The sequence below is a fragment of the Malaya genurostris genome, chromosome 1 (assembly GCF_030247185.1).
Source record: "Malaya genurostris strain Urasoe2022 chromosome 1, Malgen_1.1, whole genome shotgun sequence".
NCBI classification, from domain to species: domain Eukaryota; kingdom Metazoa; phylum Arthropoda; class Insecta; order Diptera; family Culicidae; genus Malaya; species Malaya genurostris.
In genome coordinates, this window is record NC_080570.1 from 46,164,592 (window position 1) to 46,181,942 (window position 17,351).

Sequence of the window (17,351 nt, forward strand, 5' to 3'; positions counted from 1 at the left end):
TGACTACTGAAGATGAAATGAACGAGGATACCGTTAATCAACTTACATTCATCTGTTAAAGAACTACTGATTATCGGCAAATCCTATTTGTTTTCAGCATCAGATTACCAGTTATATTTACCGAAGTATTAATTCTTAGATTATGGCGTTTATATATTTGAGGATCATTTTGTAAATTTTGTCGACCATCACTCAAATCAGTAGAATTAGGATAGATCGAAGTTCAGTGCAACTCTACCGATCATTCAGCAAATGAAATTTTACTGAACCGATTACTGAATGTAAAAGTAAAACTTTACCGAAATCCGTAAAAACAGTATGATTGGTATTACTGAAAATACTGCGTCCTATCTTAAAAATTTCTTTTTTTTTAAATATAAAAAATAGGTATAAAATTCGATCAAACTTTAGAAAAATTTTCCGAGGCCCGGAGGGCCGAATGTCATATACCAATCGATTCAGCTCGACGAACTGAGCAAATGTGTGTGTGTGTGTCTGTATGTGTGTTGTCAACTAAGAGGTCGAGATCTCAGAGATGGCTGGATCGATTTTGATCAAACTAGTCGCAAATGAAAGGTTTCCTCGTCACCCTGAACGCTATTGAATGGTTTTGAGATCGGATGTTTACTTTTTGAGTTATACGAAGTTTTATGTCAAATTTTTCAGTTTTTTGACAGAATCTGTCACAATTGACCATGAAAACAGAATATATTTTCAGACTTCGATTCTGAACGGTAATACCTATCCAACAAGCCATAGATTGTTAAAATCGGTCCATTTTTAACGGAGATATCTAAATTTTTGTGTAAGCGACTTTTTCCCCTATTTCAGCAGTAGAAGTTTTGAGCGCTGTCTGGCAAAGAAATGCTTGGGAGCAACATAAAACACGATATTTTTTTGTACTGTTACATACATTTGTTTTTAAGTACCCAAAAGACTGTGTATAGCATGATATTTTGCCTCGAACCGATTTTAGCACGGTTCGTTTTTGGCAACATAATCGTTCGAATGGTAGAATTTTTGAGTTGAAAGCAATTCCATATTTATATTGATTTAATCTACTTACAGCAATAAATGCTGGAAGAACATAACAGCCACATACCATTCGAATCAGTTCGTCGAGATCAGCAAATGCGTGAGTTGTTTTTCAGTCAGATCCAACTTTCGGTTTCGGAAATCCAGGGCGATTAGTATTAAAAATGTAAACTTATTTCAGTAATATTTTACAGCTCACGACGGTATTATATTTACGAAATACTTGTAAATTTCACGGAATGTTGGTTTTGAATGATGAACAAGTCAGTATATTTATCTCAGATTTACATTCAGTGCTAGTCTGCCAAACATTCTTTTACATTTTTTACTTAATTTCAACAACTTTTACTGAACTGATGACCGTAGCTTGCGCTGTTTGAAAGTCAGCAAAAAATTTTACCGACATCCGTAAAAACTAGTTTGTGTGTAACTGCAAAATTTTTGCTGATTAGTTCGGTAATAATTGACAATTAACAAATTTAGAATTGGCCGAGACTCTCAGTAATTATACATTTTGCCGAAACGATTATTGAGCGCTTGGCTCTGCGAATTTCGGCAAAAAATGTCGAGATTGCTGAATCAATCAACATTATAGTTGTTCCACAGGAATATTTGTTGAAAATACCTTGAAACCGGAACTATGAACAACCTAATATTTCAGTTTATTTCATAGTAATATATCCAATCAAACTGAATCAACAATACGTTGTGCGAATTTCTATGTAGAAATTCGATTGAAGCAATCTAAAATATGGTTGTTATTACCATAGTTTTTTTCTCCGTTGGTAATCACATTTCGAATCGGCAGTTTAATTTCTTACGCGCATTGAAATGTTTACAAGGAAGTTTATTCTCTGTGCTTCGACCATGTTATTATGAACAACAATCATGAAATATAAAAATAATTTGTAATGGATTTTTTTCGTATGTAAAATCAGTATGTGCTTTGTGGTGCTTATCTTCCATTTTTAGTTGATCCTGGATACTAGGTCTAGCTTTAGAATGATAAATCGTATGTACATTCTCTAACCCTCTCATCATTGGCGACACTTTGTTCATCGCTCCAAGATCTTAACCAACTTTTACGAAGTCTAAACACGATAAAAATATTGCCTACTCACAAAATATCTAATGATATACCGTTTTGGACTTCCGTAATAGTCATAACATAAAGCAAAGGCATAAAGGCTTTTCAATATAGTACTTCTTTCCGCAAGACGGTGGGTTCTTTATATTCCGTGCCGCTCAGTTTTAGGCAACATTCTGTACTGAATTTTATTACCGCTTCTCGGTGACACTCCGGCTCGGTCGGATGAATGGCTTTGCTTTGCGCGTGATATCAGCGTTAGGGCATCGGGAGGGCTACCATCATTAATCAAATTTATTGAATTATTTCTGCGGCAATTTATGTTGCCTTTTGACTCTCCGGGGGGAGTTGTTTGGGTATTTTTGGGTGTCCTCACACTCCGGCTGGTAGAGTACCGTAATAAAAACGTTACCTTTTGAGCGCAAAAGCGGTTATTACGGAAAGATGAAGAACCGAACATGCTGTTTCGGAGCGATTATCCAGGATGAAGTGCCGCTCTCCGGATGCCTCCGGCGGATCAGTGCTGTATCATACATAAAAGATGAGATTAAACTGAAACGATCAAGCTAATTGTTTTGCTCTGTTGAAATATGGAAATGACAACACGGTTGAAAAATGAGACCGATAACATTTCCAGTCCACTGCTCCAGTATAAATCATATAATCTGGAACGTAATCTGCAAAATCGATTTCCGAAATTATTGTCTGTATTATGTGCCTGATCAGCGGAAAGCCCAATTCAGTTGGACAGCGCTAATTTCACCTGATAGCATATATGTACTGCAAAAATCAACCTTCACTATTCAATGGAGAGTTAATTTAACTGGCCTCAGTTGGTAATCAAAGGTCATTACTCCCATTTGATTGTAACACATGGTCGCACATCGAAAGCGTAAAACAGTCTTGAATTAATCGAGTTGGGTAGATACGCATAGGATTACACATAGTGGCGTAATGGTGCTACGTTTCGATTGTTTCTAAGAATTCTCCAATGATAGACCTTGAATTTAGGCAAACTGTTTGATGAAATAAGACATTCATTTTAAGGTCACTTTTACTAAAAATCAGAATAATCCTTAGATTCAAAAGATGCGCTTTCTGCAGCTGATTTATTTGACAATTGAATATGCTGCCAATATCAACAGAGTGATTGTTGAACGGCGCACTACTAAACTTATTCTTAGAGTTGATTTATTTGTTCTACTATTGAAGACATTGCTCATTAATTCATATAAATAGTTCAGAGTTTGCCAAAATACTTCCTTAGACTTTTCACAACCCTCAGCAATATAGAGGAATGTAATGACGTGGAGAGAACTTCGGGGAAATCCATATCTCAGGCAGTGTTGGTGATTGCCGAAAATTTGACAGAAGCTTCTTGATATTTATCAATATTGTATACACCATTTTCAATCCGGTAGAAGATGCTACAAGAACTCGAGTCTCTCAATGTCTCTCATGAACCGCGAGAGAATTTTTCTACATTTCTTCGCTCCACTTCATACTCTGAGTATTTCACGGCCCTTAAAAAATTACATTCCGATAATGATTGGTGCTGTGTGGAATTTACCAAGAGAGAATAGAAGTAACCGAACACTCTCCCTTACAGTTCAATAAGATGATTTGAAATTCATCCAGATCCGACAACCGGTTTCGAAATTACGATGTGATAAGTGTGAAAAAGACGGGTGGGTAATGTCAAAGACAAAACCGGATGATGAGAATACGAATAAAATGGAACGTTCACGTTGATGTTAAAGAATCTGTTTTCTGGATCTAGAATTCTGGAACCGATTTTGATGCTAGATTCGGGAATTGAATTCTGAACCTGAACTCGACAATTGAATTCCGAAACTAAATTCTAGAACTGAATGATTAAACTAATCACTGAACCTTTTTTGTGGAACTGAATTTGATACCATGGTTCTGGTTTGGCCCTGAATTCTGAACCTGAATTCTAGCACTGATCTCAGGACTTGGATTCTGATCCTCAGCTGAATTTTAATAACGGTACAAGATTCGGTTTTCAAATTCGGATCCAGAATTCAGCTCAAAAATTTTGTTCTAAAATCCAGATCCGGAATTCAGTTAGAAAATTTTCAGAATCTCATTCCAGAATTCAGTTACACTTCTAAAGCTATGGAACTGAACTTTAAAACCAAATTCTAGACTTGCATTCGTGTCTGGACTCTGGAATGCTGTTTAGAACTGAATTGTGGAAATACAACTCATTTTGGATCTGAGTTCTGTTCCTGGATTTCGGTAAGAAGTTCCAGAACTTCAGGTCAGGAATTCTTAACCTGAGTTCTAAATCTGAGCTCTGGACAGGAATTTTGGAACTGGATTCTATTGTTAATCTCAATTTCAGTAGCAGTAGAATTTAGTTTCAAAATTCAGATCCAAAGTTCAGGTCCAGGAATCAAGATCCTGATCTCAGATTCAGGATTCGGTTCCAAAATCCCAGCTTAGAATCAAGCTATGAAATTCGGCTTCAGTTTCAGAATTCTGATACTCGATTCTGGCCCTGGATTCTGAATGAGGAACTGATTTTAAGATCTGGCTTCTGGAAATCAAAAAGAAAAAGATCTGGTTCTTAATTCTGAAACTGAATTGCAGTACTGAGCCCTACACACTGCCGAGTTTCAGCGAAAGTTTGTCGAGCAGAAATTTTAATAAATACATCAAGCAAAAATTGTTAGCTGAGGTTTCAGGTTTCCAATTGTCAAAATTATCTTCTTTACTGAACATTTCAGTGTACTATGTAACTAATAAACACTTTGGCATTCATTGCTTATTATTGCATTTACAGCGAACAATGTTTTACTGAATTAAAATAAATTATGAGCCTGTAATAATTTTCTGGAACCAGTAGCTAGAATACGAGAATGTACGAGAAAGGCAAACACGCTTCATGAGTTTCTCTTTTTGATACTCGTCGATACCATACATTTCAGAAAACTTTAATTTTGAATCATTTGTAGTAATGTCATACAACTGTTGGTACGTAAGATACAACAAAAGATATTCACAATCAAAAACTTATTACTCTCTCGGAAGGTAAATTTTGACGTCCCATTCAAAAGGAACACGTCACCAACATGATTTCTAGATTGTGATTTATAAATGACACTACATCTGTTTACAACTGGTTCGTGAATTTATCTGGTTCTCAGTTTCTCGTCCCGTAAGTAATGGTCAATATACTTCATAGATGGATAGACAAATTTTTACAAATTTATATTAAAAACTCATGGTTTCTAGGGTTCGTATCTTTGAAGCGATTGCAAAGGAATACGGTCACTAACATAATGTAAAATTTGAACATTGAACTAGATTCAGCCAAAATTATAATTGGAAATTACAAGTTACAGCCATTTGAAAGTGATGCAATTTGATTCTGTACAACCCTTGCAGCCCATCCCATGGCACTTATCTCCATCGATATAGAAATTGAAATAATCTCCACTCAAGTCAAAGGAATTGGCTTAATCCATTTTTACCTTTTTTTATATATATAAAAAATAGGTATAGAATTCGCTCAAACTTTCGAAAAATTTTCCGAGGCCCGGAGGGCCGAATGTCATATACCAATCGATTCAGCTCGACGAACTGAGCAAATGTCTGTGTGTGTGTATGTGTGTGTGTCTGTATGTGTGTTGTCAACTAAGAGGTCGAGATCTCAGAGATGGCTGGACCGATTTTTAACAAACTAGTCGCAAATGAAAGGTCTCCCCGTCACCCAGAACGCTATTGAATGGTTTTGAGATCGGATGTTTACTTTTTGAGTTATACGAAGTTTTATGTCAAAATTTTCAGTTTTTTGACAGTATCTGTCACAATTGACCTTGAAAACAGAATATGTTTTCAGACTTAGATTCCGCACGGTAATAGCTATCCAACAAGCCATAGATTGTTAAAATCCGTCGATTTTTAACGGAGATATCGAATTTTTTGTGTAAGCGACTTTTCCCCCATATTCCAGCAGTAGAAGTTCTGAGCGCTGTATGGCAAAGAAAGGCTTGGGAGCAACGTAAAACACGATTTTTTATACTGTTACATACAATAGTTTCTAAGTACCAAAAAGACTGTGTACAGCATTATTTTTCATGACATTTTGCCTCGGACCAATTTTAGCACGGTTCGTTTTTGGCAACATAATCGTTCGAATATGACATATTGGAAAGATGGTAGTACTTCCGAATTCTGAACAATTTCATAATTATATTGATTTAAACTGCTTACAGCAATAAATGCTGGAAGAACAAAACACCCATATACCATTTGAATCAGTTCGTCGAGATCAGCAAATGCGTATGTGACAAATAATTTCACTCAATTTTTTACCTTATTTTCGAAGATGACTCAACCGTTTTCTACAAACTCAGATTCATATGAAAATTCGTATGCTCCTAAACAAGGTTCCTGAATTATGTTTGGTTCCGACTTCTGGTTCCGGAACTACAGGATGATATGTGAAACGAAATTAAAATTGTGTAACTTATTTTCCTCGTAGATGGCTGAACCGATCTAAGATTCAAATGATATCTGAGAATCATCTAAGATTTGCTGATTTGAATAGTCGACAACCAAATAAACTTATTTTAGTTTTAGTGGTATTCAGTTTTCGATTCGGAAGGCACCCAACAATTTAACTCGTACTACGATTTCTCAAAGATGTCTATACTGATTTTTAAACAATGTAAACTGATCAGGTGAATTTGTCTGACTTCGGCTAAACCGATTTTCGAATTCCGGCTCCAGTATCGAATCGTTTCTCAAAGCTCAATCGTTTTCTCAAATAAACCCAAATCGAATTTCAGAAAAAATTCAAATTAAAATAAACTTATAGTCCCACACAAAATTAATTAATTTTATTCAATGCTGACTTCCGATTCTGGAATTACAGGAGGATGAATTTTTAAAATTCAAACCGATATAGAAGATGATAATCCCGAAAAGCTTGAAAGTTGGACTCAAAACTATTGCAATTTATTCGTCATATGGCCATACGAATCGGTTTGGGTTATGCTGGTTCCTGAATACCGGCTCTGGAAGTACCTTAAATTACCGTAAATTCTAAAGTGGAACTCACTTCGACATATCATGAAAAGTTTAATCGATTGTAACCTTTTTAGATAGAGTAATGAGTGATTAAAATGTCAAATTGCAGCTTAAAACGACGGTCATTAAAATAATGTCATGAAAACCGAAGAATATTCATGAAAAAACACATGCGAATTGATAAAAAAAGGTATCATCTCACTGATAGGTGGATTAAGCACGTTTTTATACAAATTTTCGATCTTGAATCTACTTCATGCGAATGTATTTCACATTATGAACGAAAACGATAAGTAGGGTGTTACGATAAAAAAAAATCCTAAACTTCATCTTGATGCCTTTTTCTATCGTTGATTTACAAAACCTACACTAGAGCGAATAAGAGTCGTTTTCATTGACTCAAAATAGACGAAAATGACGAGAAATAAATGTCACTATTAGCTCCGTTTATAAATTATGGGAACGATATCTAAGTCTAGTCAACGACATAAGCGGAACAGTAGTTTCAAAATTGTGTTCTTTCTTTCATTTACCCTTTCAGTCATTTTCGGTTTTCTGGGAAATTCGTATACTGTGCAGTGTCGATATTCAACCGAAGCTTTGAGAATCGATAATGAACGAAACCGATTTACAATAATTTGTACTTGTTGGTGCTCGTATCCATTGTAATTTTCTGCTTCCAAAAAGGTTCTGGGGTGTAATTACTTCCATTTATCATATTTTAGACTCTCTTTAAAGCCAAACGACACAGATTTTCATTATATCGATGAAAGAATGAGAATTGAAGTTCGACTGATTCTCCCTGCAGACTTTATTTTGGTTTCGTCTTGTCGTAGAAGAATGACATTAATATTGAAACTCTCTTTCTTTACAATGAGATATGAAAAAGCTTCGTCTCTCCTAGTTTATCTTGGATGCGATCATTTACGAATGAGACAGTAAAAATACGAATATGAGCTTTTCTTCACGTTTCGTCTTAGACTCGTCAGTTCAAATTGAACTGCTTAGTGCAAACTTATACAGTTCAACTTGAACCGCTAAGCAGACGTAAAGTTAATGCTATTTGCAAAACACTTTTTAATGGAACCGAAGTGCCATGTCACTAACACAGTAAAGACGTGCCAAACGAAACCTCTAAATGTCGAATATAAGGCTATTGGATTGGAATCTTTCATTAAGAATGCGTGACAATTTTATGCTCAGACCTGCGCACTTTTCAATTTGAAGATGTGTGTTTGATTTGACATTTCCCTTCAGTTGTAAAAATTGTATCTAAAGCAAGAGGAACAACGCGTCAACATTTCGCTCGAGCATCGCGAAAATCCGAACTACCCGCAGACCCAGGTGACGAAATTATAGAATTTGGCGAGAACCCCTGTCATCGATGTAATAAAAGTGTTCGGAGAATGTTTTCCCGCAGCCAAGAGGACTGGATCTGCGGACAATTGAAAGATTGGATAACTGTTTCAAATGGCCTCTTCGACCGAGATGTCGCAGTCGAGCTGAGAGAATCGTTTACAACCGTGCATCGAGCTAAAAAAATCTAGGAACTGTCGAATTACAACAAGATGGTGACTTTTAGATGCAACGATAAGCAAATCAAATCGCAAAAGCAGCACACGAAAATGCTAATAAAGTTCAGTTTTATTATATTTCAGACTTTTATATTAATTTTATAGACGGAATGATTTCGCAGTTAACCCAAAGGCGAGAGTGAGCTGTAAAAAGGAAACCAATTACTTCTTTCAGATTGTTTAGTATTCGTAATCGATGTTGTTCGAAAATGGTTCCACATTGTCAGCAACTGACTCGATCTTTTGCCAGCGACACCAGCTGTTCGGGTTCTGCACTAGGAGTTCCAATCGTTTAAGAAATCTTGCAAACCCACATTCTTGATGATAAGGTCTGTAGCCGGTCAGTTCATCTTTCGGCAAATTCATTTTCGGATCTTTCAACCAAACGCGACTGGCAGGCTTGATAATGTAGACCGAATTTGAGCCGGAAGAGGCGGGTCGTTTGCTCGGAAATGTTTTCCTGAAACACCAAAAAAGCCAAAAAATTACAGCAGATTCTGCCAAACTTTGTCTTTGATTACCACGAGTTAGCTAGTGCCTGAATGATTAGATTATGCGTTACGTCATGCTGCAAGATTCCATTGATTTGCTCGTTGTCATCCGTACCGAGTAAGCAGGACAACAGAGGCCGACTCATCAAAGGGAAACGAATTAGTTTAATAATCTCACTGGTATATTGACTGCGACTGTTCCAGTCGTCTAATAACCAAATGGACGCAGCGTACAGAACATCCGCTTCCGAGAACACACCGATGTAGTTAGACTTCAGCAGAATGCAAACGTCCTGCACAGGCAATTTTGTAAAAATATCGGAAGCAACTAGGGGCAGGAAAAATTTGCATATTCTCTTCAGCATCATATTTTGTATATCCGTTTGATTGAATGAAATCGCTTCAGTGTACAGCTGAAAGGCTCGGTTCTCAATTAGTGCTTCGGTATCACCCAAACAATTCCAACATTGATTTAACAGTGCATGTATGCGCAAAAACACCGCAGCTCGGAAAACCTCGATAAAATGGTCTCGTGGTACATCGGGCTTTGTAGACAGAAGCCATTGATAGATAAGCGTGAAAGCTTCCGGAGTGACTTTTTCTTCCGGCAATGTGACATCCGGCACGTTGCCCAGCTCATCAAACACTTCCGAAAAACACTGCAACAACAACGCATGGCATTCGAACGAAGTGTTTCCGATGTGGATTTGAATATCGGCGTGCTTGTAGTTTTTCAGCCGCTGATCAATGAGTTCCAAGTGCTTCGGTTGTTCCCCGGTACAGGTTCGGTCGGTATCATGATGTTGGTTGGACATTCTGTTAAATGAACTATGTTGTTGAATCGATTGATCGCTAAAATGAAGTGTTGACAAAGATGCTATTGGGCTCGACTACTGCGATGCCTGTGTCCAGTATAAGCTTGTACGAGCGAGGGGGACGACATTCAAGAAGTTCATTCCTGGTCCAAAAGGATTAATCGTCTTTTTCAGTTGTGCATATTCTTGTAGCTACTTTTTCATCTTTACTGATCATAGTAACGGATGGTTATGGATCGATCGTCTTTTGTTGGATTTTTGATGGTTCAAAATATTACCTTGGTGATTGATACGTTGTTGATAACTATATTTGTTCCAACCCCGCACATAGGGTCAGAAAGTTTTTCTGGCCCGAAGAGGCGAATGACATTAATGTTAAAGCCTCTATAATTGAAACAAAAAAAAACTATATTTGTGTTAAGAAGCTGCAGAATTGTCACTAGAAAAATGATGACCGGAAGAGATCCTAATTGATTTATTATAGAGGATGCATATTTCAAACAGTTCTGTGTCGAAAGTAGAGAACAATATCACATAATAGAGTGATAAATACTTCCGAGATTATCTGCTAAAATTTATTTTCAGCCAAGAAGGCGATCGCTATCAAACCAGCTATAAGCTCGACGCGAAGCTATCTGATGATCTTCTGAACAAACATCACAGTTAGCACAATCGAATTTAAGTTCTGTTGATTCAGACAACGCGAAGAGGACCATCTGGATAAATATACGGTGGAAAATATGCTCGCTAAAGTTAATATGTCCACCTTCAAACAGTTCCATACTCTCTCAATTGTAATTGTAATTGTATTCAATACAAATGTTTTTATTGTGTAAAACTACTACTTTTACGTTTCAATATTCATTGCAGAAATTAGTTGTGAAAGATTGCTGATGTGGTACTCTACAGCTATGCGTAAAGACTTATTTCATGCATGAGCTTTAGTCCTGGCGTCTCGATTTATGTATATTAACCTGCTGTAGAGATGATGTTCAATACGTCTAAAATTCTCGCGAAATTTAGCGATTTTACTAATACGAAACCAATAACAATTTATTTTCGAGTAGTTGTGTTTATACATAGTTTGATTTTTTTTTATCGAACTGTAACTACCGCATTTCAAAATCCTACTTAAAAATCTCAAACACAGTCCCGCGTTCATGTCTATAGTTTATAACAAGCCACAGGCGCGTACCCAGAAAAAAATTTCGGGGGGTGTTTCAGAACATGTTGATCAATTTCCATACAAATGGGACTTTTTATATAATTATTTGAAATTTTTTTATTGTGGAGTCGTTTGTTGAAAATTATTCATTTTATTTTTTACTTATTTGAAAAAAAGAGTTTACATAATATCATACTTTTTGAGTTTCGGAGGGGGTTTGAACCCCTAAAACACCCCCCTGTATACGCGCCTGACAAGCCATATAATCAAATTCATGAAATTTTTTACTATTCAATGCACCACAAAACGTATTTTCTTATCCAGCAATTTATTTTCTTGATAAGTTGCGTTGTGTTGACAACTCGTTCAATGTCATGAAATACAAAGAATACTTTATTAGAGATCGCATGTGCTTTGACTTTCTTATCAACGGTTGGATGCGCTTTTGAATGGTTAGATGTATTAATGAGGATAAATGCAATATGCTTAGTTTCCATTGACTTTTCAAGTTTTTCTTGGCATTATCCGGATCTGTCGTCCCCCTAGTGTACGAGTAATTTTCACTGGCGGTTAGCCAAAACCGACGACAAACTGCGATGTGACTAGAGTGATGACAGCTTCGTGCCACTCGAGCAAACGAGCTGTCAAATACAATGTGCAGCTAACGAAACTTCCAACATTTCCCCACATTATCGAAATGACGGAATGAGCAATGAATTCGATAAGTTTAGTGCTAGAATTTTCGCCTGAGTTGGCTGCTCGATCAACCCGATTGACAGTGACATTATAAATGTCATTGAATATTCGCTCATTTTATGAATGTGTTAGTGTAAAATTTAGGCGCCTTAAGCCATTTCACTACACTCCAGCTAGAGGAATGGATGATGCTAACTAAGGTAGGCCGTTTTGTTAATTTCCAGTGAATTTCAACAGCTTATGTTGGAATTTTAAGAAGAACTGGTTATTTACTAGTTTTGTATATCCGAAAAACATGAAGATTTAAATTTGTATATTTGGTTATGTAATGTTTTCATTTAAAAATAAACTGAAAATCAGCACGAAAACGTGCAAAATCGGAAAAGAAGAAGAATAAGAAGAAGACGAATTGACAGTCCGCCTCTTCTCACTCAATTCCGACAGATTTCCGAATCAACCGGTTGGAAACGAAATTCATTCTGAATCGGTTGTTACACTGGAGTTGGAATTGATTCGGAAATTCCACATTCGACATGGAATTCCGAATGAAAACTTCTCGCCGATTCGGAATCCATTCGGATCTGATAATATGGGTAATTGAGCATGATGTTCACTTAGAGATGGGAACTATCTTTTATTTTAAGTATATGGAAAATCGGTATGTCCAGAAAAAGAGGTTCAAAATTTTATTTCCGTTTTTTTTTTAATTTATTGTGCTTCCTAATGCTGAATCATGGTATTATTACATGAAATATCGGTAATAAAACTTTGCTATTCCAATATTGCAACAAGTTTGCACTGAATGGGACTGATACTTTTCATATGGGCCAGTCATAAGTTGATATTTTTTCACATTTTACTGAACAAACCCTCAACTTTTGTTGCAATTTCTGAGAGTATATTGAGGATAGATTTCATTCCTCAAGCTAACTCAAAAATGGCGAAAATCGATATGGGACTGATATGCGAATATGGGTAGTATAAACAATACAACAATTAAAATAACTAACCGTTCAAAGTTATTTGTAGAATTAGAATACTGTTGGCGGGCTCTGGAATTAGCAGTATGACTAATTCGTTTCGTTTTGTGTTAACATTTAGAGCTTTAAATAGATTGAAAAAAAATTTCACATAAACTTATATTAAAAGTGGTTTTTGATTTAACAATGCTCTCTCGAATTAGTAAATGATTGTATTTTAAGCCGTATTTACAGCTTATTTTTTTCGTACAGTGCATATGATGAAATGTTTTATATATTTAGGGTTTTTTGATTCAGTGTACTGGTTGGAAAAGCTGTCATGTGTTTGTAGTGTATTAGTAACCTTTTTTGCCACCGCATAGTTACTGTGATGTCCATCGTGTGAATCGCAAAAGTGATGCATATTAATATACAATATATTTGGATTATTACTTGCTGAAACTGCAAATGTCCTCAATCCATCAGACGGTTCAGTTCGCTTCAATTTCAGCTCCGTTTTTTACCGCTATTTTCGGAACCCCGGTTCCTGGGAACCACCATAGCTCAAATCGGTTCGTTTGACCAGTAACTAACATAACTCACAAATTGAAACAGTTTTGAGCCAAATTTATTTAGTTCTATTGCAGTCACCAGAGCTTGAAATTGTCACGCATTCTCAATGAAAGAAACCATTCCAACAGTCTCATTTTCAATGTTTTACTGTCTCATTCGTAAATGACCAACACCAGAACAAACGAAGAGAGACGAAGCATGTTCGTTTCATCGAAAAAATGAGAGAGTATAATTGCCAACGTTACGTCCTCTATGACATCGACAACTACTCCAGGATAAATTTTGAGTACGATTAAGTTCTATCTTATATAAGATGAACTAGATTGATAATGAGAAAAAACCAAACTAACGTCTTCATCAGGGAGCATCAGCAGAACTTCAATTCTCATTCTTTCATCGATGGCTATAAAAAGTAACTAAAATATGGCAAATCGAAGTAATTACATCCCAGATCCTCTTTGGAAATCAAAACTACTACAAATTCGAGCACCAACAGGTAAAAGTTATTGTGAAACCATTTTCTGTTATTTTCAATTCTCACAGCTTCGTCATTTCACTGAAAACTGCAAATGACTGAAAGGGCAAATGAAAGATAAAACACAATTTTGAAATTTGTCCCGCTTATGTCATTGACTGGACATGGCTTTCGTTCTCATAGTTTGCAAGCGAAGCTGAGAGTGACAATAATTATTTTTAGTCAATGAAAATGACTTTTATTAGCTCTGGCAGTCACCCTTTTTGATGTGGAACACATCTTTATTTTCTATATACGTAGAATTATGGTCAGGTTTTAAACACTTACAGCTCAGTATATTTTGTATCAATTATTAATATTATTTCATTATGTGATTGGAAATATTTCTAAGATTCGATTTGTATGTATCAAACCACGTACTTTCAATTATAAATGATTGAAATTTTGATTAGTAGCGAGAAGTGTCGTATTTTGCCAGCTAAAAAGCATCGCAGCAAAACTGTAGGAAGCACGCGAATTTATAAATAGAAGCGAAATTATAGTTAACGTTTCAGTCCTACGCGTATCATGCTAGAGGTAGATTGTTGCTAGACAGCAAGACAAAAAGTTCCATAAAACGATTTGAAGCTTTAATTGGTATGCTCTGATCTTGTGTCATGCAAGCTCGAATGAAATTCCATGTTATGTCGTTTCGCCTGAGAAATCGACAACTACTCCAGGATAAATTTTGAGTTCGATTAAGTTCTATCTTATAAAGGGTGATTTTTTAAGAGCTTGAGAACTTTTTTAAACAATAAAACGCATAAAATTTGCAAAATCTCATCGGTTCTTTATTTTAAACGTTAGATTGGTACATGACATTTACTTTTTGAAGATAATTTCATTTAAATGTTGACCGCGGCTGCGTCTTAGGTGGTCCATTCCGAAAATCCGCTTTTTTATCGACAAATTTTGTTCAGCGATGAGGCTCATTTCTGGTTGAATGGCTACGTAAATAAGCAAAATTGCCGCATTTGGAGTGAAGAGCAACCAGAAGCCGTTCAAGAACTGCCCATGCATCCCGAAAAATGCACTGTTTGGTGTGGTTTGTACGCTGGTGGAATCATTGGACCGTATTTTTTCAAAGATGCTGTTGGACGCAACGTTACAGTGAATGGCGATCGCTATCGTTCGATGCTAACAAACTTTTTGTTGCCAAAAATGGAAGAACTGAACTTGGTTGACATGTGGTTTCAACAAGATGGCGCTACATGCCACACAGCTCGCGATTCTATGGCCATTTTGAGGGAAAACTTCGGAGAACAATTCATCTCAAGAAATGGACCGGTAAGTTGGCCACCAAGATCATGCGATTTGACGCCTTTAGACTATTTTTTGTGGGGCTACGTCAAGTCTAAAGTCTACAGAAATAAGCCAGTAACTATTCCAGCTTTGGAAGACAACATTTCCGAAGAAATTCGGGCTATTCCGGCCGAAATGCTCGAAAAAGTTGCCCAAAATTGGACTTTCCGAATGGACCACCTAAGACGCAGCCGCGGTCAACATTTAAATGAAATTATCTTCAAAAAGTAAATGTCATGTACCAATCTAACGTTTAAAATAAAGAACCGATGAGATTTTGCAAATTTTATGCGTTTTATTGTTTAAAAAAGTTCTCAAGCTCTTAAAAAATCACCCTTTATAAGATGAACTAGATTGATAATGAGAAAAAGTTTATCGCTTCAACCGAAATCGCAGAATGGTAGAGAAACTTAACGCTATAAAAATAACTGCTTGCATACAAAACTTGAACACAAGCTTGGCGAAAAGAAGCATACATATCAAAATCGTATCGCAGGTATGATCAAAGATATAATTGCATACATTTGGGATATTGGTGTAATTTCGTCGGCTATAAAACAAACAATGTTCAGTTTTGGTTCCTAATCAAGATCAATCTAAGCAGACTCTCGTGCAATGGCAGATTCAAAAGTGTGACGTTTGATTGAACTGTTTGATTGTAGATCATTAGAAATTTTGATTGCCTTGTTTCACATCAATGGCTCGAACAACCCCATGGGGCTGATCCTTGTTAATACTAACCTTTAAAAGACAGCTGGTAATGATATTATATTCATTAACTTGTGAGTTATTGTGCTAAGAGTGACGCTACTTTTTTTTATTTTCAGAACAATGGATCACAAACATTTACGTGTTTTAATTTTACACTGCTTTTTGATGAAAAAAATACCGTTCCAGAGAAGCAATGACTCGAAAAGTGTTATGGCGACTCCGTTCCATCAATAATAATAATAAAACGTTGGTTTACTGACTTCAAACGTGGTCGTAGAGACACCGATGATGCAGAACACAGTGGTCGTCCAAATAAGGCGATAACTCCAGAAAACATAAAAAATCCACAAAATCGTTTTTAATTATCGGAAAGTGTGAGTTACCTGACATCGTAAAGACATCAAAAGAACGTGTTTCATGAGCATTTGGCTATGAGAAAGCTCTGTGCAAAGTAGGTGCCGCGTTTGCTCAGTGTTGACCAAAAACGAGAACGTGTTGAACAAACCGGAATTTTTGCATCGATATGTGACAATGGATGAAACATGGATTCATCACATCTTCTGGCTGTTCGCAGACCTAAAAAAAGGCTCGCCGGTAAGAAATTTCGCACGAATGAAGAGGTTATCGCTGAAACGGAGGCCTTTTTCGAGGCAAAAGTCGTTCTACAAAAGCGGTATTGAACTGTTAGAGCGGCGCTAGAATGATTGCGTTGCTCTTGATGGATATAACGTTGATGAAAAAAGTTAATTTTGAGCCAAAAAAATCGTGTTCTCTTTGTTGGGCCCGGGACTTTTCAGTCTATCTATTATAGGTACTGTAAATTTGCTATGTTTCCATGTCACGTCGTCAATGTTGTGTGTTGTTACGCCGAAGCTCTTCTTAAAGTGTTTCAAGTAGCATTTAGCACCGACTATACTCGCTCCAATTTGGGTGTAATCAAAGTATGCTTTTCTACTCTACATCTGTGTAGTCCAACCGTTGAAAACCCAAACACTAAAAGATTTCGATTGCTTAACAAGTATCTCGCATTCAAAACCAGTGTTGGTAATTGCCGAAAATTTGACAGAAGCTGCTTGATATTTAGCAATATTGTATACAACATTCTCAATCCAGTAGAAGATGCTACAAGAACTCGAGTCTCTCAATGCATGAACAGCGAAAGAATTTTTCTACATTTCTTCTGTCCACTTCATACTCTAAGTATTTCACTGCCCTTAAAAATTACTGTCTGTTAATGAACGGTGCTGTGTGGAATTTTTCAAGAGAGAATCGCAAGTTGACAATTGACGCAATTATCGCAGAAAATCGAATCGATGATTCGACTCGATGATTCTCATACTAGGTTGCAATATTTCAAAACCCTTGTGT

The 17,351-nt window shown here is 36.4% G+C and overlaps 2 protein-coding genes across 3 annotated transcripts in view; both read right to left on the bottom strand.

Annotated features, from left to right (window-relative positions):
* The window catches only part of LOC131438680 (uncharacterized), a 337,536-nt gene that overhangs the window by 47,476 nt on the left and 272,709 nt on the right, over window positions 1–17,351 (bottom strand). The gene's annotated exons all lie outside the window — the stretch shown is intronic.
* LOC131438698 (kelch repeat and BTB domain-containing protein 2-like) lies at window positions 7,541–11,350 on the bottom strand. 2 transcript variants are annotated; one of them, XM_058608888.1, is made up of 2 exons: window positions 9,282–11,350; window positions 7,541–9,217 (listed from the first exon to the last, which is right to left on the bottom strand). In XM_058608888.1, exons 1-2 carry the CDS (start codon window positions 10,061–10,063, stop codon window positions 8,938–8,940), a joined length of 1,062 nt encoding a protein of 353 aa, XP_058464871.1. In that variant the 5' UTR covers window positions 10,064–11,350; the 3' UTR covers window positions 7,541–8,937. The 2 variants fall into 2 exon arrangements, with proteins under 2 accessions (XP_058464871.1, XP_058464861.1); XM_058608878.1 differs by having other exon boundaries at window positions 9,279–11,350.

Coding starts and splice junctions, on each gene's coding strand:
- LOC131438698 (XM_058608878.1), bottom strand. CDS start 10,063: ATGTCCAACCAACATCATGATACCGACCGAACCTGTACCGGGGAACAA. Junction 9,218..9,278: donor CAGGCACTAGCTAACTCGTG/GTAATCAAAGAC, acceptor TTGGTGTTTCAG/GAAAACATTTCCGAGCAAAC.